The sequence below is a fragment of the Pomacea canaliculata genome, linkage group LG11, assembly GCF_003073045.1.
Source record: "Pomacea canaliculata isolate SZHN2017 linkage group LG11, ASM307304v1, whole genome shotgun sequence".
NCBI lineage: Eukaryota > Metazoa > Mollusca > Gastropoda > Architaenioglossa > Ampullariidae > Pomacea > Pomacea canaliculata.
In genome coordinates, this window is record NC_037600.1 from 17,694,133 (window position 1) to 17,718,367 (window position 24,235).

Sequence of the window (24,235 nt, forward strand, 5' to 3'; positions counted from 1 at the left end):
TAGACAGGCAGGTGTCGGTGTCTGTGATGTGGAATGTAATTGCCAATGGCATCGATCCTGCGGACAGACAAAGCGTTTATTTCTCTGATCCATTAGTTACGTTGATATCAACTCTGGGTCACGTGATGTCGCGCATGCGCACAGAGTCTGAGCCGATAGTGTTTTACCTTCGTTTCAAAGGGAGATGGTATAAAATAAAAGTAGCCGCACTTGTCCAAATTCGATGTCAACAGTTTAAAAAAATGACTAACACGTTGAAATATTTAAAATAATGCCGTCAGGTAATTTTGTAATGTCATTCGGTCTAACACTAAACTGTTTTCCTCTCATATATATCTATAACTTTATATAGCGAATTCTGTAAAGTTGTTTATTAACAACCGTGGTTTTGTTTGTTTGTTGGTTTGTTGTTGTTGTTTTTGTTGTTGTTGTTGTTTGTTGTTGTTGTTGTTGTTGTTGTTGTTGTTGTTGTTGTTGTTAATAGCCAGCATATTTTTCTGGTTTCCAGTTGTTTCTGGCTGTCATCGCATCCTGGCGGCTTATTTCTGTAAGGATTAATTACCACATTCAAATGAACCCAGTTTATTTTTAGTCAACCCACTTCCGTTTGTGCGAACCACTTATGTTTACAGCTCGTAGCCTTCGAGTATATTACGTCAACAGGTTGAAAGTGATGAAGGCTGCAGGAGATAGATATGGTGTCAATAGATGGAGAGGGAGGAGGGTTGCAGGAGATATATCTGTGGTGTCTACATGAGGCGCGAGCACCGCCAGACGTCAGCACCGGATTCTATTTCAAGAGGACGTGGGAGAAGGACGTCTCCGTCGGGCACAACATGGCGCACACCTATCTAAATAGAAAAGGGAACATTATCTGCAAGTAGGCGTGGGCTGGAAATCAAGTCTCCCTCGCCACTGCTACTTGATACAAGAGCAGCTAACTGCAAAGTGGACGAGTTGAACAGAGCTACGACCGCAGACATCCATAGTCTCAACATTTGTTGGTCTTAGTGAGATCAGCAAAAGCCATCTTGACTTTCGACAATTACTTTCTTACAAAGGTCCCTGTGTATAGGTATTACACTTCAGAACGGGATTTTAAAATGTATTTATAAAGTAATTTATTAAATTTATTTATTAAGGAAATAAGTAGTCAGAAACTAAACCTGTCATACAAAGTGCTTTGTTTCATTGATGTTTCCAAGTAAAGCTAATTCCTAGAACATATTTTCCAATATTTTAGCGAAGAAATCTAACGAAAAATAAAATAATGTAACATGCCACTACATCATGGCAGAACTTGTTCGCTATATAAGAACAAGTATATAATGTTTTAACACTTAAGTATGTAATGATCAGACAGTTACAGATGCCCGAAACAATTCTGCAAAAGCAGACGCTGAAAGTTCGGGGGACCAATATGATGGACGATGTCGCCAAGCCACGGTTCTTACCCAAAGAAAATTATTTCGTGTAAAAGCAAGAGAACACACATTTGCTGCGTGCGTGCGTGCATGCGTGTGTGGCTTGCACACTTCAGGGATGGAGAGGAGAAGGATTGGTGTTTTGTACCCAGCCAGGAGCTAAGGTTATATCAAGACAAAGCAGCCAGCCCTGTAAACAGATGCCACATGCAGAGAGAAAAAAAAACAACAAAAAAACAGATTGCCCGAGACGAGAACTGAACCCAGGACAGCCAACCCTCATTGCATGAGTGACAGGCGCTAACCGTTGAGCCATCAGACCGCCCAAAGGATGGAGACTGTTGTATCCACATCTTGGTGTATTGGCTGCGGTCTTCATATAAGTCAGAAATATAACTTAAGGTCACTTAAATTATGCTTTCTTTGTGCTTTTTAGTTAGTTTTCTGTAACACGCTAATAAAACTGTTTGCTCGGTTAGCTTACTACAAAGTTTGAGCCTCAGGGTTCGACTTCAGTCCCGGCAGTCAAGACAACCACACCGCGAGACCCTGGTACTTCAGGTCGTCGCCGTCTTTGGTGTTAGCCATTGACGAAAGATATTTACATCTTCACTAACCACTTACACAAATGGGAGCCGTCGATAGTCTGTCTTATAAATCATGGCAGATTGGATTCGGTCTGACCATTGTTTTTCAGCAAGGTCATTTTAAAACTTGTATTTGTTTGGATCTTGTAGTTCGTTAAATACCTTTATTCTATCTATGGTTCATAAATGCAGTTTTGTTTGTTTGGTTTTTGTCTAATCTGTCTCGCTCAAACTTTTTCGAAACCAAATGATGTATTAGATAAAAACGCGAGGGAAATGTGAAGTAGGCTTAAATGATAGACACTGTCGTTGTTAATCGTGTCTCATCAAAATAACGGGCTCCAGAGGAACTCGGGTCTTAAACAGCTTGGGATCGATTTCAACAAAGGTCCCCATGTGCATGTTTTCCCCCCGAAAGAAAAAGAGACATGATGTAGGAGGACCCCTTCGTTGAACGATGCTGTGGTACTGTTAGCAGTTTCCCGACTAACCAGCGAGACCTCCATGTCCAGTTTGCAATTAGCGAGAAATGTAGTCAGCTATCATTTAAGTCCAATTTTCTAGTTCCTTTTCCTTTCCCTTTAATAAAACCAATGTGTTTCTCTCTCGAAAAAAAAAAGTATACAGAAACGCACGCAATAAACCAGTAGAACTCCGGCCGTGAGGTCATGTTCAGCTTCGTTGGCAAGAGTGATAAATGGCCAAACGTTTCCTGCTTTGAAATGAGATTTTTGAAAACAAAGGTGAAAATTGTCGCCCGCTTTCTTTCCTCTGCTCTTTGAAACGGTTTTGTTGCAAGTCTCTTTGTTCACTGAAACCCTGAAACTGCCAGGGAAATGGGCAAAGAACAGTATTCACAGGCAACTTTTTGTTTTCCTTTCCAGAAGGTTTGTTTTTCTTCCCTTGCTGTCGGTGGCGGGAATCACTCACCGCCAGTGGGTCGGTAGCCGCAGCAATCGATGTGGAGCAAGTGTCCGTCGCCTCAATAATTCACATCGCCACCAGCGGCAGCGCGGTGAACACCACTCACCCCCGCCACGGACAGCGCGCGCACTCCGCGTGAATAATCATCGGAGGACACGTCAACAGAATGTTCCAGTTCAGATGAGCACGCAGGATACTTTCACTTTCCCGGTTAACGGACATATGTGGGTCATATCCATAAAATTTCGTGTTTACAAAAAGGTGTTAAATTTCGCTCATTTCAAATTCAGGGCAGGTGTTTTCCGAATTTCTAATAAATAAGATTAGTTTCTCCACTTCTTGTGGAGTTTCCTGAAATCGTCTTTATATTGTATTTTTGTTTAAGTTTCGTTAGAGGTAATCACATTTCTGTCGACACCTACACAGGGGACAGCCAGTGCTGTGCTGCTGATAATGGTGTGGGGAGGAGGGGAATATCCTCCTGAATATTCTCTCTGCTCCTTACTGCTGTAAAAAATTGTGACATCTGCAAAATGTGAGCAAATTCTGTGATTGGCTTCTTCCGGGTTACCTCCCCATTGTTCCGATTTATTCAATGAATAGTCGCATGACATCGATGATGTCGTCAACATGAAACAGGGAAATCACCCCTCCCTACCGCTGTTTACAGAAGATTGCAAATGTAAAGAGTGATTGAGATAGGGCTGCTAGTGTCAAGAGTGACATAGGGCTGATAATGTAAGGACGATTTAAAGCTTCAGTAAAGCGCTGATGTTTATGATGTCTCATACCTGTCATGTTACAACTTGTTTTGGCTGGACTTTAGTGAAAGAACGTGATTTTGGAAAACAGAATTAAAAAAAAATTAATGGTTTTGGAAGTTTTGATTTGTTTACTTCAAGAATGCAATAACTTCCATCTTTATTACAGAAGTTGCAGGCTAAAAGGTGCCATGAACTGGTGATCAAAACTGTTATTTAGTCCCTCGTTCTTGACAGCAAAACAAGGTGGACTGATGACTAACTTCGCGTGAGCTGTAAATTCAATCACTTTTATTTATGGGTTTACTGAGGCATAAAATACTATTTTAGTATCCTTCAAAATAAAAGGTAAGAAAAGTTTGTTTAGAGCGTACCTGTCTACACGTTTGCCAGTGATTTTCACTTAAAAGACCTGTGACCTCTGACCTCTAGCCGTCAGCCAGCATAGTAGAATAATTGTGAATGTTGTCTACTCGCTGCACTGTATCATTTCACTATGTTCCATATTCAAATCATAACTCCAAAGGTAGTTTCAGCAGATTTGATGATATCAATGAGTGAGTAGACGAGTAAAGCAAAAGCGACCGTGTGTGGGGAGCATGTTCCGGAGTTGTAAAAGATGAGAGCATCAGTTAGTCTGAGAAACAAAGTTACCTCTGTGAGGTTCTGCTCACTCATAGGATGTGTGTGTGTTTGTGTGTGGTGTGTGCGTGAGAGTGAGAGAGTGAGAGAGAGAGAGGCATACACACAGAGGAGAGAGAACCAGTTAGCCAACAGCTTACATCGACAGTTTATTCAAAACAGGAAACTAATTATTACTAGAGTCACAAATAGGATTCGCCTCTAGTTTTATAATTACCTACAACTACCTCACTAACAAGGGATCTATCACTCGGTCTGGCGCTGTTTCCACGGCAACTGTCGTCCCGCTGTCACACCGTCCGAGTTGCAGGTGACAAATACCAGCGCCATTGTCAGTTGACAAATCTTCATCTGCGAGGTTAAAGTGAAAGTTTTAGATATATATCTATAGCGCTCAATCTAAGGAAAAGAAAGTGAAACACTACATTACTACCAAAGGCACAACAAGACAACAAGAATAAAAATTAGAATATGTACAAAGCTTGGGGTTGATGTCTAGCTACAGAGGGATTTGACTAATGAATAATGAACAAGCAGTACATATTCCTTGTTATAAATAGGTGTTTACCTGAGGAAGGAATCCTTTACAAGCTATGAAAGGTTTTGAACTTGTTTGAACTGATATAGACTGGATTCCCTTTGCTGCAGGTGTGAAGAAGGTTGTTTTATAGAACTCTACCTAATAAGATATGGATTCTTTGCGATAGTTTTGCTAATGGCTGGGATATAATGTTGGGACCAAGACAAATTGTTATCAACAGCCGCACCTAGAAGTTTCTGGCCTTGACCATCTGTTATTAAGAGGCATGGATGCACAACGATTTCCTCTGTGACAGCTCAAGTTTCAGATTTTTGCACCGTTTCTTGTTTTAATGAGTATGTCCTGGCTGTTTCCATTTTACTCCTAGAAAAATGTGTCCTTTGACAATTAATCCTGATCCAAAGACAAGCACAAAGTTGTTGCTGGACGTGCTGTATTTGTCGAGGACCAGCTGTCGCAGTCGTGATGCCCAAATAAACGATCACCTGCTTCCTGAGCTATTAATCAGTGCAATCTGTTTGTCCGTTGGTGGCGTTGGTAAATATTGTTGTACTGCACCACTTCGCTGCCCTCCAGTCAAAGTGATTGAGATAACGACAAGTGGAAGCAGATACAGCCACGGGCACTGGGACTGATTATAAGTCTCGCTAGGTCTCCACGAGGGCTTGAAAGTCTGTAAAAGATTATTCTTCCCTCTCACTACAAAGTGTTTGCTTCATATTGTGCTGTCCACTGACCTTTGTTTCCTAGAAAATGAAGGAAAAAATGAAACATTTGGCGATCTGTCCGTAGACTGTAAGTATTGCTGGTTACATATCTCATCCTGTCAGTCTTTCTGAGTTCGCCGGTGTGTGGAGGAACAGCTCGTCAGGGGGACAACAAAACACAAGAATCTCGTGACTAGATGGATGATCACTGTTCCTAAGACTTCAGAGCAAGTCTGGCGAAACACTCCTGGAAGTCATGAGGTCAGCGAAGAATGTATCTTGGACTTCTAAGTAATTCTCAAGTTATCAGCTATTTATTAGATGATAAATAATACACAGGAGCAGACAATGAAATATGATCTGATAGAACTGTATAGGCGAACAGCTGCATGTGTTTCTAAGATCGTACTAGAGGTGATCACGACTCACCAGCTGCCTAAAATAAAAGCAAATTCAGCTTTTTTTCTAATTGACAACAGCACCTGCGTTCCAAATGGTGACAGACTGTCCTGTGGGCGATTGACAGGCAATGTATGAACCGCAATTCAATTGCGCGTCTAGTAGATACAGGTGGACTGTCACTGGTGTACATTGCTGCATTAGAAATTCTCAAAAGGAACAGGACAAGTAAAAATTTAATGAAATTTGCATCAAGCAAATGATCATTTTTCTCTCCATGCTTAATAGTAGCAATTGCCTCGTCCAGAGCGTACCGTGATACACCATAGCGTGGAGTATAAGAGGCATAACTCTTTAAACTGAGATTGACTACAAGTTCCTTCATTCCACACCAAACAGGAGCATTCACGCACACACAGACAAGAAACACTATGCTGGATAGAAATTAATGTTGACACAACACTTCATCTCATTCCATCAAGTTTTAAGTGTTTTGATTCATCTTCAATTACAGATCTCACATACCTCACCATTGCTTAAAAACAACAAACACAACTTTTACAATTTGTGGCATTTATTAGAAGAATGATACATATACAAAAAAAAGTTATGTTAGCGAAGAAACGAGCAATGTAACTGATGCTCTGTTTCAGAGAAATGATGCATGGCTGAAGCTAACAATGAACGAGTAGCAGACACGTCACCAAACTTTCTACTGTACAGATGGCTGTCTCCAGGTACAGCCAATACAACAGTGCAAATATTTGCTTTACTATTTAAGTTACGATTTATGCTCTGTGTATTCTTCCACCGGTAAATGAAAAACTAAAACTGCACACAACTGCTGAGGGTAGTTTGTGAACCCACGGAGAGTACCAGCATAGCAATGCTATGGTTCTGTAGGCATGTAACCAAAGAAATGCAGTCGAGCTGACTGCAGATAAGTAATGCAGTCTTGATTGATGAGGACTTTATAAAAACTAGTTTATAGAACAGTTTCATATTCCTTTTAAAAAAAACAACCCAACCTTATAATATGTATATTCTTAGGACAAGACAGGCTGAAATCTTGCAAAATGTTTCATGTCAATTTGTGCAGAAGTACGTTCCTAGCTTTAGCTCTCCAGTAGCTGAGGTGTCTTATTTAAAGCAAATTATGGACATGTAATCTCAACATAAAACGCTAAGATGTAAAAAGAAAAGATAAAAAGAAAAAATAACCCACTGTAGTTGTTTACCAAAACATGCAAGTTTCATGATGAAAGTCACTGACACTAACTTTAAGCTCTGCAGGTCACACTGACACTCCTCTAATAAACTTCCAGTCCTGTAGAACATGGTTATACAAATGCAAAAACATTCAACAATACACTTGCCATCACCACCTTGGGATTTCTGATGCGTATCTGTGAACATTGATGGCCATTGGCCTCAAGTGACTGCCTCTTACACAGCTTTGTACAAGACCTAAATGCTGCCATCCTGACATCCACTCAAATTCCAAGTTTTTTCCTGCATACTGGTCAGGAACAACAATCAAGACACATTTTCTAATAAGGTGAATTTTCTTCTAATTTTCTCCATATCTACAAGTTTTTGACTACTAGACACTTATTTAAATGCCTGCCATGGAAGTCATTTCTTCAAGCTGTAAATAAAAAATCAAGTGGCAAGAAAACTACTCATTAGTGAACTAATTCTGTTTCTTTACTACTATTTTCAGATTATGTACTAACACACAAGAAGTTAGTAAATATGGTACTTTTCCTCACAAGGAGACTGACAAGGCACCAACATGTAAGACTTAAGGTATGATATAAGCTTATATATACCGATATCACCTATTAGATGGCTTCTGGTGTCAACATTTACTATCAGTACACATTCAACAAAAATACTGCAGAGATCCTTTTAAAAAAAAAAACTTAACTCATTTTACTTTTATGGATATGGGGAGAGGGGCAAAACATCTAATTCTCATTTTTCAATCATATTTTTGTTACAGGAGGGGGCAAAATTATATTTCAGGACATCTCTTTGAGAAGACACTTTAAGACCTTCAAAAACAATGTCATGAGCTTTAGAATGACTACATCATGTAACACTTTTCTTTAATGATATGCATTATGAAGTATAAATTATTTTCATAATGTGGTCCAGTGGCACAGTAATAAAGCACTTGTAACCATGACAGTGAGAATCATGGGCCCAGCACGTACAATTTCCGTTTACTGTTGTATTTACTACCACGTCTGATGAAAAAAAGGCTGTCATCAGCAACACACAAATCTCAATAAAGCAAAGCCAAAGGGATCTTTCAAGTACAATATCCATATGGCAATAACAATAAACAGAAATAATATTATAATTGTCTTCCTTAAGTAAATCCTGCTTTACTTTTACAAATCTTGTTTCTAAAATTAAGACGTTGCTTGAAATATCAAGCAACAAAAACAAAAAGTTCAGTCATATAAACAACTGTATGTCACAACAGTTCAGAAACTAAGCCACGTTATAAAAAATGATTAATTACAGCCTATACAAAATTTTTTTCAAAAAATTAATTTTTCTTGTACTAAATGGAGAAGGATTAAAAAAGATAATCATTTTTCCTATGAGACAATAATAAAATTTTTATAAAAGAAAACCTAGAAATTCTCCCGTATTTTGGAGCTTAGATCAACTGTCTGATACACAGGCAGTTTTAACCAGCAGCAGAGGTCTGTGCCACTAAAGAAATTCTTCAGAAAGTTTCCCAGTAAGTTCCCTGACATTGAAGATGAGCTTCTCTTGTCTCTGTTGCCATGGTTTCCTCACATGCTTTAAGCTTGTCAACAGATTGTATCTGACATGGAAACGAGATATCTGAGAGTGCTTTCTTCACACTATTCTTTATCAAAGCAGCCATGCTACGCAGTTTTACTGGTCTAATAATTTAGCATTCTGATTACAATGAAAAGGGATTTAAAAAATAATCAAAATATTTTTTTAACAAATCCTGCACTTAATAACAAATTTTGAAAATGCCTTATTTCAGGAATCAACTGTATTGCTTCTCTTTCTTGAGTGTAGACTAGGATCCCATCATAAGATCCAATATGAAACAATAGTATTTTTTTTTCTCTCACCTCTTACAAAAAATATTCTTTCCCTACCACTCACATGCATGTTAAAGCTTTAAGTGGATTAAACAGCGAATGCACACATTACATTTTATTAACTACAATACCCTCCATACAAAGATGAACATGCTGTATAACATATCCACACCATAGTACCACTTACAATCGCTCTCCAAATTGGACATAAGCATGTGAAGTGACAATTTTTTAAAATCAAGATTAAATTAAAAAATTTCAAATGCAGCAAGAAAATGTATTGGTATACGGAATAATTTCTTAAAAATGATTTTAATAAACACTTCTGAGCAACTACTTTACATGTACTTTTTAAAGTCCAAACTGAGAATGGATAAAATCCATGTGACTGTTAACTGCAACAGATTCATCATTGTATCTTATGAATAATAAAAATACAATAGCTTCAAGTCTCTACGAATCTGGAACAGAGGTGAGTTTACTTAAATGAGCTGTAACGGCCACTTTTCCAGAAGAACATTCAATGAGGATGATGAGACAGTCAGAAGTAGCTGATTTACCTTGTGTAGTTTACAACTATGACCGACATGCTAGATTACCAATGCTCAGCACATTCCCAAATCCATCACAGGTCGTTTGTCACGACATATATTTCATAGCACAATTTTTGAATTTGAAGTTCTTCGGTGGTAGCTAGCATATGAGAGAAGCATATGGCGATGTGTGTTAAGATAAACGAGCGACACAACCTTTGCAAGTGATTGTAATAATTCAGTATGTCACAAATACACAATGGTTTTGGTTGGAGATGGAAACAAATGAAAGTGGCATGGTTATCTGCAAGTCAATCCTAAACCTTTTTAGGTGCCACTCACCTAAGCCCCAGCCATCCCTAAGCCTCCAGACCCCCCAAAAATGCATCACAATCTCTCTAAATATTAGACTGGTTTAGGTGCTTGTCAGTTTAAAAATCAGTACTTTATCTGTAACAAAACACATTCTTAGCCTCAAATAAACATTAAAAAACATATTTTGCCCCCCTCCATTTGAAAAAAACATTAAAAAACAAAAACAAACTTTTATCTTGCTCAAAACTGCATGTGAAACTTTTATCATGTAAATCACAATGGCCTACACAAAACCTGAATACAGTAGTGGTGTCCTGCAATTAAGAATAGTCTGCACAAACCTGCTAACAGTCCTTGAAAGAAAAACTGCTATATTCTCAACAGTATATGCAGCCTCTTTGCTAAAACCAGAAAATAACTTATCTAAAAACCCAGTTGCATGCCACTAAATTGCACAAATTTTAGTCGCCAAAATAAGGGTGAAAATTTAGACAGCCACCAACAGCTTTTTCTTCTGCAAACTGAAGACACACTCTAAACCACAGAAATCTACAGGTCTTCAGAATTTCCTTTTAAAAACACCCCAGACAAATGAAAAAAAAAAAAACCACTGAAAATTTTCTACATGCAAGATATGTTTTCTAAAATGCTTTCCTTGTGATGATTTCATGGAATCCTGGTGCAAGTATAGCTGAAAAACTATATTGTATCGATAAATTTACCTAGTCTAGTTTACAAAGAATTACAGATGTTGCATATGTATTTCTCTCATACAAACTATCTCCCCAACATACCAACAAATGATCTAAAAAGGATCATAGTTTGTGCATCAGGCAGCACAGATAAATGTTAAGTGATCTCACTACTTTAGACAATCATCAGCCTTATCATAGTTTGTGATAGGGCTCCTCTTGTACATGGAGGCCACTGACCCCATTTTAATGAGTCACTGCTCTCTTGGATTTAATTTTTAAGTAATGCTGCTTTAACTTCAGTCAGGGTTTTTTTTTTTTTTGGGGGGGGGGGGTCAGAAAATATTGAGGTTTGTGTAAATATCATTTCTGGCTCTCCTGTACATTTTTTACACTCAATCTAATCTGGAAACTGTTTCCGCATTTCCCACCACTTAACCATACAGTTTTTGTATACATGCTAAAATACATGTAACAAGGAAACAGCGCAATGTGTCCTTAACTACATCTTGTGAGAATTGGCTTCTTCAGATTTATTCAATGAAGCAAATTTTAACACAAATTCTATATTCTTCTGCATACACTTGATTTATTTTCTGTCACAACTGGAAACTGCTGCAGTCACTGCTTATGAAGGAAAGGGAGGTAGGCAGGACAGGTACTGATTTAGCAAGTTGGTTCATTTCAAACATTCCAAGAAAACTGGTATGGACAAATTTACATGGGAAAACAATTTTTGGTCTTATTCAGCTCCCCCTTTGTAAAATCAAACATGGTTCTTTCTGTTTTTATCCCAACCTGGTGAAATCATGAAGGTTGCATTTTCTTTTGAGGATGAGAGTGGAGATTGGTGATACACCATCAGCAACTAAAGCTATGTCACAGCTAAGCAGCCGGCCCTGTATAAAGGCACCACATAAAAAGAACATGCCTGAGTTGAGATCTGAATCTAGAATAGCCAATCCTCACTGTATTAGTGACAGGCGCCCAACTTACCTTGGGCTGGATCGAGGTCCACCATGTGTGCACTACTGAGAACTTTCCCAATCATAAAGTCCTTTTACATTTTTTATCACAAGCAGGGGATACTGGTTCATATATGCTGTTAAAGAAAGCTAATAATCTAACATTTTCTGCACCAATCCCAATGAGTTTGTAACAAAGCAGCTAAATCCACGGCCACTGCATCGGCCAGGGGTGACCTAGCCCTGTCTGCTTCAAAACTTTAATGGCATCAAGATGCCAAATGCTTTCATCTCAGCTGTTACTTTTCCACAATTTTGATAGAACATAATGAACATCCCAAAACCAATGGCCTCAAATTATCAAAAATTTTCATAACAAAATACCAAGGGCAACATTTCAAGCACTGTCCATAATTTATGGGGAATGGGTTTTGAAAAAAAAAAGCAGCAGACCTGCATGCCCCTTTAAACAAGAAACTTTAAAGACTGAAATCACAATATTTAGCCTCCACCCTTACATCAGTATAACCCAGCTATTTCCTAGAAACTTCATCGACATAAATTCACAAGCACTCTGAGTTCATAAGCAGGCATACACACAAAATCATGCTAGCACATACTCTTTATGCATTTCTGTTCTGCTAACATGACTGATTTCTGCATCCTGCCAAAGAGTGCAAGTTTTATGCACAGGGCAAATATCTCACCTGCACCAACAGAACACTTAAGAATGCAAAGAATCTTAACTGACAAAAGCGAATAAAATATGTGCAACCTTCTTCTACATGATGGAGTAAAAATAAACTCTACATGGAATATCCAAGAGTCAGCTCCTAAAGGTCTTCTCTTCAGAAGAATGTAAGATCTGCTGTTTAAGTCTTACTGCCATTACCACTGAACAATAAAGACTGCCAAGACAACTTAGTGCTAAGAATACAATTTTATGATTTATATAAGGCAAAGAGGTTGAATGTGCAAGTGTGTAGCTATGTTCTACAGTAGACATTATATGAGAATCAGCGAAATTTTGTGGTTTTTAATAAAACATGCAGATTTTTAAACTTGAGGCACTTAATACACCACACAATTGGCACACAAAGGGCTTGATAAAGTTCCTGGCAACTGTTCTAGGTTAAACACAATGGGGAAAAAAAACAGCTAAAATTTGAAAAATTTATCTGGACAGGTTACAGGTGACAAAGTGTCTGATGAAGTTACCTGTCTTCTGTTCCTGGAACACCTGCACTGGTTTAAAAGTTGAAATGTAAATGCTCTATGAAAAATTCAACTGATAAACTAAAATCAAAAGAAACAGAGTTCATCCTTGCTTTCTCTACTCTTGCTAATGCAAAAAAGATAACTGATGGGAATGTTCTGAATCAATTTACTACTCATGCTGGAGAAAATACGCGAAACTGGGGTGGGGAGAACCCAAGAAAAAAAATGATAACTCACTTTGCAATTTTCTGCGGTGACCCTTTGCTGTCATGTAAATGTGTATTTAGTGTGATACAAAAGCGCCTTTGAGTTTGCCACAACCACAAGGGGAGGGGGTGTGTGTTACACATAGATAACAAGAAGCAGAGACAATCAGTGGTTCATGCAGTCAAGCCATACAGGCAGCTCATAAAACCATCAAGATCGCCATGGTTACACAAAGCTAAGTACCTATTTAAAAGCTTTCTTCTGTAAAACTAGAATTTGCTCTAAGTTATTTATTTTTTCTTACTTGAAGTAAAAGAATAAATTTTCTTATAACCTATATGTTGTTAGAATCAATGCTGTAAACAATGAAGTGGCAGAAAATTTTATCAAGCCTAATACTTCTCTGTATGCTTGAGGTCGCATCTAAGTGCGTCTTCTCTAATCAGCAAGTTTCAAAAGCATTATGTTCAAAGTAAAAGTGTTGAACTGTACCACAGAAAGCTTGAAGATGATACTATATTATCTTCAAACAACTTGCCTGATGCACATCCAAAACTGTCACGCTTGAAAGATGGTGAGAAGCAGACAAGCTAGAAACCAATCGCAGGGCTTGTGATACTTTTGCTCCTTTGCATAGCCAGACACAGTGTTGTACACAGAACTAGCATTGCATGTCCCAGTCACAAAACAGTCTTGTGCAGCCAAGAGGTGCTGGCTTATGTCCACAGGCCTTTCAATAGTAGCCATTAAGTCCTGGATGCTGCCCTACAAAATTTAACCTTTCAAGCCCTTCCCCTTCCCACTCAAAAAAGTTATTAAACAAAAACACAAAGGTCACAAGGGCATTTTCCAGCTATGCACATCTATGTGGATGGAGAAGGACTTTCCAACATTTCCATGAGAAAAGTGTCTATGGGAGTGTCCCCAATCAACTTAAAGAAGAAAAGATGCTCCAGGCACTTCAAGCCAATTGAGCGCAAGGCAGGAAGACGCAGCAGCAACTTGGCAAAGCGTCCTGGCTCATCAGGGTAGCGTGTCTTGCAGTATTCTTCCAGCGAAGCATAAACCTTTTCGCGAAGCTGCTCAACTTCTGATACTGCAGACAAGCCCTTGGCATCTAAAGAAATAATATACGCATGTTTAACATGTTCAAGATGACCAGAGGGCAACGCCATTGAATCCTAGCACACTGTATGTAGCTTACAATAAAGAATCAATGGCATACCATTTTAAAGAGCACTTCTTAAACATTTAAATGATGTAATTTGCAAGAAATATGTTTTTTGTTTGCCTGTAAGATGATATCTTGAAAGATAATATCCAAATTAAAAGGACAGCACTTCTCATAGTAGTAGATCACAAGGTAGAATTTTTTTATTTACCCAATAAACATAAATATACCAAAAAATTAAAGACTTTATTAGAATGCACAATTATTACATTGTGATTTTCAGCTGCTGAAGTACTAATCCATGTCAAATTGAGTAACTGACAACCATCTCAAACATGGCCCTAGACCAACTCACTGCCTACTTTCAAATACCAGTTTGCTGGACTGTCTGAGCTCTTTAAGGGAAGTAATCTATAGTAAAATCCTTTAAGAAGCCAACAGTTTCTCCCCTTGTTTACTTTTGCAGAGCGTTTAGCGATGCAACCTAGTTTGAACTATAGGGTGTGAAGCAGTCAGGATGCTTGTCAATATGTTTGCTTCAACGGGACTGAAATGTCATGGATTAAGCTCTATGTCAGATGTACAGAATAGTTTTAAATTAAATTAAGCTTTGCTGTTTTATCACCATAGCTGTTAACATTTTAGCCCTTTTAGTTAACTGCTTAGAATATTTATATTCCAATTTTCTATTTGTTGTATATTTTGCATTCATGTTATCTTGGAATGGCAAAGATGACAACAACAATTAGTAAAAGAAAGCTTAGTTTGTATAACACATCATATTATTTATAAATGCCCATGTTTCTACAATGTTCTCACCTGGGTTAAAGAGGACAATGGCTCGCAGACACCCAAGTTCTGTCTTATCCATCTTCATCTCGCGCATTTTGGCCACCAGCTCAGTCAGCACTCGGTCAAAAATAGTGCCCACGCCAGCCTGATGAGCACTGCTACGATGCACATGAAGACCAGTTGCCAACAAGATACCATCCTTCACAGCAACCGAACGATGCGAGAAGCCGCCAATCAGCAGCTCATTCCACCCTGTAATCATTAGAAGCTCGTTTATCAGATGAGTAAATAATACTCCAAATATTCTTTGGATGGCCAACATGAAACATTTTTCATGGAAAAATATAAACTTTAATGTGATAACTGTTATTTATGAGATAAGCTACCTGCTGAAAAAGTTACCATAGTAGAAATGCTGTGTATGCATTTTTAATCTCTTCATTCACATACTAGTCAGGAAGAAGTATGTGTATAAAAAGCAAGGCTATAAAACTACAGTATAACTGCTGATGTGTGTAAAAAGCAAAGACTATAAAACCAAAGTATAACTGATGATGGAAATCTTGCTAATGCTTTTTCACGTTTTGAAGGAAATGTAATTAATAATTTTTCACGTAACTGCCAAGAAAAATCAGCTTGAAAATTTCACTTACAAAATTTAAAAGACGAGAAGTTATAACTACTTATAACTAATGATATCTTAAATATTCTTCTATTTAAACACAACGTAATATGTTATGTAAAACTACCCAGTATGCATTAGTGTGAAAAACAGTCATTATAGTTTCTGTAAAAGACTTTTTTTCATGTGGAAATTTACCCACGTCAACACATTTATCCTTTTTTTTTTCAAAGGTCCTGACTACAACTTATAAAGATCCAGTTGCAAAAATTAGGAACTTTTAACATATTGAGTCTGGGCCTTGACCTTTGATTCTGATATCCAGGTATACATGAATCAGAAGTTGGTTTTTTTTCTTAAATCATTAACAAACGTAAACTTTGATCCACAACCATGAAAATACTGCTGAAAATTACATACTTGTATCAGGTATTGTCAGAAAGGTCCTTTATCGCAGAAAAAAATTGGCATACAGAGCTTAACTATTACTTTTGACTGCATGACTCGCCAACCATTTCTATTTGAGAACATTTGAAGTCATGCCACACAAAAAGTTCAACATGGCTGACAATACTGGGCTGAGCGATTAGATTACCAACATGGACAGTGCTTTCACAAAATATGAGCATATATTTGGTAAAAAATGTAAATCTTGTTGAAAATTGCACTCACCATAACCGCAGTATTTGCAAATAAATGTTTTTTAAGCTTTAGGATTAGGTTTATTTTCTCGATTATGCAACATGAAACACAGGTTTACCAGACGAAAGCTTTATTTATTTATTTTTTTTTTGGCTAGTATTATACGCTGGAAGTCACATACAACATTAGAAAAAGCCGTTTATGCAACATGTGCACTAAGTTTGTATAAGATCCATGTTATTTAACGAATATATTCACTTGTTTTCAGATCAGAATGATTTTTTTTTTTTTTTAGATGCGTCATCTGCCACAGGCCTGACCAGCATCAGCATAATGATGTAATGTTATTTGAACTGCAAATGGTTTATATTTTTCCACGTAACAAATTAGAGAATTGTCAAACATTAAGGCTACGGATACAAACAACTTGGATGCTAGTTAGTTAGTTAGTTCCCGTTATGCCGGTCGGCACGTAGGGCAGCGACAAAGGTCCTCCACTTTTGCCTGTCCTGGGCTAGACTCCCCACAGAACCCCAGCTGAGGTTTTGGGTCTTTATGTCTGCCTCCACAGTTTGGCGCCAGGTGATCTTGGGCCGACCTCGCTTACGTTTTCCTTCTGGTGTCCAGTGTAAAGCAGTTTTTATGATGGAGTTGCTCCCGCCTCGGAGGACGTGACCAATCCAGCGCCATCGCTTCCTCAACAGGATGGTGGCCATACTCTCCTGCCCGCACTGGGCAAGTAGTTCTTGGATGCTAGTACACTTTTAAAATAGTGTAGCCCTGCTTCAAGCAATGATAAGACCTTAATTTTTTTTTTGGTTGTTTTTCCTGTATTTTCCTATACATCGCAGTAACACACATTTCAAAGTGACATTCAAGAAACAAAATTTTAGCTGTTGCTACCTATTTGTAGCATAACATTAATTCCAAAATATAATCTACAGAACTAATAATCTTGAAATGTCATGTTTAAAAATGTCATTTTATCCAATTCATTCTCTCCACAAAAAAGCTTACAATTATTTTTTTAAATGTATAACTTTTGTTTTATTTGGCCAATCTTAATAAACTTAGTAAATGTGCAGGAAGTTTTTAAGAGCTATCTTGTGTCAAAAAATTCTAGCATTGTCTTAAGGGAAAGTTTGAAATGCCTAGTACTAGCCATCAGCACAAAATCTCCCAGGAGAAAATGGTGGAGCATACAGCTTACAAGAACTCTGTCAATCAAGCACTACAACCATCCAAAAGGTCTGGACTGATGTAAGCTTTTTGTAAGGCAAACCACTGTACTATAAATTTACACCAGCTGCTTATTTGTAATTTAATTTAGGATTGAAGACTGCAAAATGATCTTTTCTTAACACTATGATTATTCTTCTTTCTATTCACTCCCAGAGGAGCATAGGGCTGCAACTACACCATGCCATCGGATCCGGTTCTGGGCGTCCCATTCCAGTTAGGACCATGTCATGCCAGCTGCCTCCACCTTGCTGTGGACCAATCTCCTCCATGTCTCTCTGACTCTCCCAACCCTGTGCCTCCCCTATGGGTTCCAGCCAAGAGCTTGTCTCGTTAAATTGTTGGCCAGCTTTCGCAAGGTGTGACCGATCCAGCCTAACTTCCGGTTCTTGATGTCTTGGCTAGCAGGATTTTGGTTGGTTCTCTACCACAGGTCTGTATTGGAGATCTTGGGCCATCTGATGTTGAGGATGTGGCACAGACATCTGTTGACAAATGTCTGAATCTTCTTGGTGATGGTGTTTGTCACACGCCATTTCTCAGATCCATACAGAAGGACGGACTTTAAATTTGTGTTGAAGATGCGGATCTTGGTGGGTAGAGATAAAGCCTTGGTGTTCCAGATAGGTCACACGGTGTGGAATGCAAGCCTTGCTTTACTTATTCTGCACTTCCATCTTTGCTGACTATGCTGCCTAGGTAGGTGAAATGGTCAGACTCTGTAATACATTCCTCATGCAGTGAGAGTGGGGCTTCTTGCTTGTTGCTGACAAGCATTGCCTCTATCTTCTAATGTTGTCAGGTCAGTCATCACTGCTTCTTTTGAGAGCTGAGTGAGCTATGTGCAAGTTGCTGCTTGTGGGACAACAGGCTGAAAGTTAACACTATGATACTATGGTATTAATAATTCTTTACTACAGATTTTTAAAACATGGCTAGTGTATATAGTTAAACGATGTTTCAATAACAAACACTGAAAATACAAACTGATTCTTTACCTGCCCTTAGCAGGATGACTTGGTCTTCGAGAGGCAGTTCAGTAAAGTGAGGAATTCGCTTGGCCCATTCAACCAAAGTGAATAGCTGCTTGTCAGCTGCCTGGCAGATGTTTGTCACAGGATCTCTCTGTTTCTCATGATCACAAAAAAATACTGACTCTGACAACTATGTATTCTACAGCTCATGACCTATCATTTACAAGAGTCAATTATTTTGTGTCTAAAAAAAATAGAAAGGACATCAAAGGTGAGAAGAAAAACAGGCAAGGTAGATTATGCATGCAAGACATTTCTATAAAAATTTGCAAGCCAGCCTATTTGAAAGTAAGATGCTTCTTTTTAATAAAATAACAATTGTAAGTGTGGAACATGATCACCTCTCACTATCAATAAGGCAAAGACATTTTAAGGCAATGACATTTTTGATGATTTCCTCCCATGAAATTTCTCTCCTCTAGTCCCAGCTCATATTAAAAAACCATACAACTATGCTAGAAACAGAAGGGATACTCCATACATAATTACTAACAAATAAGTGTTTTGCATGTATCCAATGTGCTCATTATTTGTGGATATGCTTCAAATATGAGGTCAATAAACAGACTGAATGAGAAAGAGGGAATAACAGTGTCAGGCAGTAACAAGACATCAGCTCAAGTGGTGACAAAGGTTTGATGTTATAAGTGTAGTATTCATGCATCATTCACTTTATACTGTTCATTTCAATTCGTTTAGTCAAAATACTAAATCCACTTTAAAGCAAGGATCAATGTTGCAATAATAGTACCATGCCCGTGTCAGTGTGACAGTACCTGCATGCTAGTGTCAATACCTGTGTATCAATGAAAGTCTCAAGCTTGGGTTCCACAGCAAGCTCAGCCTCTAAGATCTGCTCCACTGGCATGTCACTGTTGGCACCAGAGGTGCTTTCCACTTCTCCATCGCCCTTTTCCTTGACACGCTGGCGCTCCTCTTGCACAGCTGCAGTGGACAGACAGGCTGCAGGTTAATTTAGAAACCACTAAGTCCCTGCCAAATGCAGCGGATTTAAGGGGTTTCTTTGCATTGATCAAAAACCAAACGATGGTTACCGGTCAACGATTACTGCCTAACATGCCACATCATGATTGTCAAACTTAAGAGTCCTTGTTCAGAAAAATATTCAAATAGTTATTCAAAACTTCATGGCATCATGAATTGCCTTGCCAACAAAAAGCACTAACACTGTAGTGGATAAGGGAGCTATTATCAATGTCAAATGGCCATTTGTTCTCTCCCTTTCCCCACATAGCTTACAATGGTGATTTCTCAATTTGCCCATATAGCTTGAACAGATCAAGAGCATAGTTTTCAAGATTTTACTCCACTTTTTGTTATGGATTTATACAAAGAAGCATAAAGGGCTTAATTTAAGAAATATTTATACTCTATTATTCATTAAAAATCAATTTTAATTAACATCACTGAAGTGTTTGGTTTTTTTTTTTAAATGATGTAGACGTGGTGTTCTTCACAACGATGTTTTAAATTTCAGCCAGCTTACTCTGGTTTTTACATGAATTCTAAACAACTTACTGCTTGTAGGTCGGTTTGACAAGGATAAATCTGGTCATAAATTTCACAATAACAGAGTTATTTCCAAATATTTTTGATTACAGTTTTATCAGACATAATTATTTTTAAATACTTTATACAGGAAACAATAACTTCTGCAAAATTTGCAAAAACTCAGTCATAAGATACATTTCAAATTGTATTTCACAGACTAAAAGATAAATGATTTCTGAAGCCAGAGTGCACTTTCTGTTTCTTGATTTATGCTAATTAAATGCTTTCAGGGGTAATTAAAAAAATGGAAGGACTGGCAGAACAGCTTTGCACCACAAAATGAGATGTCTTCATGGCAATGTATTTGAAAACTGAATGCTGCTTACCTTCTCGCTTCATGCCTTGCTGAAGACATTTCATGTAACGGCAGTACTGGCAGCGATTCCGCTGTCGTTTATCGATCATACAGTTTTTGTCATCTCGACATGCATATGTCAGATCTTTACGCACAGTTCTTTTGAAGAATCCTTTACAGCCCTCGCAGCTGAAATTGAGAAATTCACATTTGCATCAAATAATCTGAAAACTGACTACAATTCATTTCACTTATTTGTGACTTCAACAGTTTTTAACAGATAAATTCAATCTTTGCATAGCTAAGTTACATTTGTACTCTGAGGAAACAAATGAAAATCTAAGTTACTGCCTACCATGTTGCAGCACAGCGCATTATGTATATACCTATAATTTAATGTAATGCTTTGAGAGAAGGCATCCCTGAGCATCGTCCATGATAATACATATCAAAAGATTGTCAGCACTTTTATTTGGTTGACCCTCCCACCTACTTCAAGCCACACTCCACCTGCAGCATACACACTCACATAAATGAAGCAGCAGCAGGAGAAAAGGGAACTGAAGGTGGGGGGGGGGGGGAGAACTTTAGCACTACTACTGAGAGAAACCATAAATAGTTTAGTTACCTGTAGACACCATAATGTTTGCCTGAAGCTCTGTCACCACAAATAGCACAAATGTGCTTGTTATGCAGTGAGGAGTGTGGCATCCCTGGGGAAGGGGAGGGGCCTGTAGGGGAGAGGCACATCATGGGAGGGGAGCCCAAGGAGGAGGTGGGTGAATGCATTCCTGAGGACATGTTAGGTACTCCAGGTGAGGGCTGTGTAGACGGAGGCATACCCGGCATTGAACCACCTGGACCATATCCATAATATGGCCCATGTGTTGAAGTTGGAGAGTTCAATGTGGCCAGATCAGGTTTAATGTCAGGTGGTGGGTGACCCATGTACATTCCACCCGGCATACCTCCAGATCCTGGTCCATTGTTTTCTAAAGTATCTGGGAAAAAATGTCATATGCATAATAATAAATGCAAAATCTGTAAAGCGCATACTCACACTCCTAAGGAGCATTCTCTTATCGCTTAAGAACAAGAACGAAACATAGACAGCATACGAGGGACAGGAAAACAAATAAATAGCACATGATCTATAAAAGATATATATACACACAAAAAACATTTTAATAATCAATGCTTGCTTCAAGCCTATATTTTGCATCTTATGACAACAGGAGGTAACTGATTCAAGTTAGATGATCAAAAGAACACAGGAAAGCTGCTTTAGTAATGTTTTGAAAAAAACACCCAGATGTATATGGATACAGTCACCAGGCTATCACTTGCTCATTTCTCAACTTAATTTCTCCAGACCAACCTCTGCTGATATACAAGGACTTCTGGAAAAAGCCATGTGAGAGATTTAAAACATTATTTTTGCTCTGTTATTTCCGTACTTATCTGCACGAAATAAAGGTATGCAATTAAAAAAAACTCTTGTGAAAGCAAGTCTGATAGTTCTTAAATGTCCAAAAGTTTGCATTTATAAACAAAATCAAAGTTGCTAGTAAAAGTCTGTTTCCATGAGGAGCTACCTCTTGTATTTTATCTGCATGCATCCAGGACAACAGGCAGGAGAGCCAGAAGTCCATTTCTTGGTTACTTTTACAAATCTCATCATAATCTTAGTTCACAGTCAGGCTAATAACCTCCCCCCCACCCATTCAGCATAAGCATTACTGCTTTTCCCTTCACACCAAACCAAGCTAAGCTCTGGAGCAGTGCAGAATCAGGTCATGTAGTTTCAGACTACTCTGCAATTACCTGGGACATTTGCATATCGTGACATTTCCTAGAAAGCGTCTTTGTTCCAAGGGCAATGCATATGCTCTCAGACACTTGCCAAGGCAAACTGTGTGCGTCCAGAATTAAGAGACATTGCTAAGGGCAGCTTCCACGGGAGTAAAGTGATGCAGTCCTAATAACACCTCCCAGTACTGACAGAAAATAATACAAATCCACCAAATCTGACCTACCACAGAATTATCATGCCTGCAGAAATTGATCTGTGGGTAAACTTTTTCTTTGGGTACTGTTATGAAGGTATTAAAATCCATTGGCTTTTGGGACACTTCATTAAATTAATTAAACTTTAATTATCTTCTGTAGCTTCGTATAGCAATGGCATTTAACTATTCTTAAATTGTCTGATAAAATTTGTACATACAATGCCTAGCTATCATCAAATGAACAAAAGGAAGACAAATGCATTATGTTCCTTTGTGAAGATCAGCTTTATCAGTAATATGCTTCTCTCCTATCACCCCCTGAGCTCTGCACAATGGTGAATGATGCCCTCCCCCCCTGGGTGTACCATCTAACACACCACAATGGTCTTCTCCTATATAGTGCAATAGCTTCCTTTAAATAAATTGAAACTTTTTAACCTTATTTGCATCAACTACTTTATTTTTATTATTCCTTGCAACTAATAATAAACCTTCAAATTAGATCTTTCCTATTGCTTTAGTTTACTAACTGGCATGAATGGGAAACACCACTTTAGAATCTATGGCAAACCATAGTATCTTTTTGACTATAAAAAAAACAAGTCAAACACAAAAATCTTGTAAAAGCATTCTGCATGTACCAAACCTGTAAGATTTTTTGTGCATGGGGTGGCAGAGTGTGAAGGGGAGTCTACTAATTGTACAGAAAAGAGCACAAGGCTCTGGTGAGATACAGATCTTAGTAATTCAAAATTAGCCTCCTTTCATCCCTTCCCCCCTCCCCAATGCAAAAATACGAAAAAGTTCAAACTGAAGACAAGGAGAGGATTTGATAAGGCACCACAAAAAGTCACTTATCAGAAGTCTGTTTACAATGGTGTTTCTTTAACATCACACCAAAACAAAAGCACCCCCATAAAAGAACTTTCAAGGGTAGAGCAGATACAGAAATGTTCTCACAATCTCATCCAGCCAAGTGCTCAGCCCAAAAGAAAGAGTCATGAATAGAAAGACTGCATTACTTGTTATGGTCAGGCTGATACTTTTAAAACCAATTTTTGAGCCCCATGTGGAGTTAAGAGCAGAAGAAACCTGGCACATGTTCAAAAGAGGCCTGCAACTTATCTAAAACTGCTTTTACAAAAGCAGCATCACTCACGAAGATGAGTGGTAAAAGGTTTTTGTTAAAAGACTGAAAGCTTGCTACAGCCTTACGAGTTTCTCCAGAAACACCTAGCCACTTAGACAAGGCACACTGGGTTACAAATAATGAAATCTTGCATCTGAAATGATGATTAACTGAATCTTCATGCCACTTACAGTAGTCTTTCAATTACAAGACATGAGACAAGATCAACGATCACAAAGAAGGCTGAGAATGCAGAGTAGGAGAGATGAACCAACTGAAATCAAGTTGTCCTTCGAGAAGCTATTTATGTTAATGATAATAATAAGTACTGTTAAATAAAACTATTCCCAAAACAGATCACTGCACTTAAAAAGCATGTTGCATACAGCCCTACCCTCACATCCAGAATTTTAAGGGCATACAGTCTCTAAAACACACACACACAATCATACAGCATAAACATGAAAATACATTGCTCACAAGCAAATGGAGGGCTGTTTTGAGAAAGCTGCACAAAAGCAAAAGGTTTTAAGCTGAGATTTAAAACTACTATAACCAGAAGCATTTCTTGGCATAGTGGGCATCAAGTTATGGCTTCATAGGGCAACAAAACTGAAGGATTTGAGACTTAAGAAGATTTTCTGCAGCAGAACAGACAGCAGAAGGATAAAAGTAACAAAGCTGACAAACATAGAGAAATAAGGAAGAAAGCCATCA

General features: G+C 38.2%; 1 protein-coding gene across 5 annotated transcripts in view; it reads right to left on the reverse strand.

The window, feature by feature from the left end:
* Window positions 1-6,541: 6,541 nt before the first annotated feature.
* The window catches only part of LOC112574661 (retinoic acid receptor RXR), an 88,261-nt gene continuing 70,567 nt past the window's right edge, over window positions 6,542-24,235 (reverse strand). For 2 of the 5 annotated variants that reach the window (XM_025255866.1, XM_025255862.1), the window contains exons 2-7: window positions 21,009-21,381; window positions 20,412-20,569; window positions 19,310-19,476; window positions 18,478-18,610; window positions 15,004-15,228; window positions 6,542-14,130 (exon numbers count right to left, since the gene is read on the reverse strand). In XM_025255866.1, the coding sequence (XP_025111651.1) occupies window positions 13,877-14,130; window positions 15,004-15,228; window positions 18,478-18,610; window positions 19,310-19,476; window positions 20,412-20,569; window positions 21,009-21,381 (1,310 nt within the window). In that variant the 3' untranslated portion in view covers window positions 6,542-13,876. The remainder of the gene's footprint in view (window positions 14,131-15,003; window positions 15,229-18,477; window positions 18,611-19,309; window positions 19,477-20,411; window positions 20,570-21,008; window positions 21,382-24,235) is intronic. The other 3 variants (XM_025255865.1, XM_025255864.1, XM_025255863.1) reach the window with 3 other exon arrangements.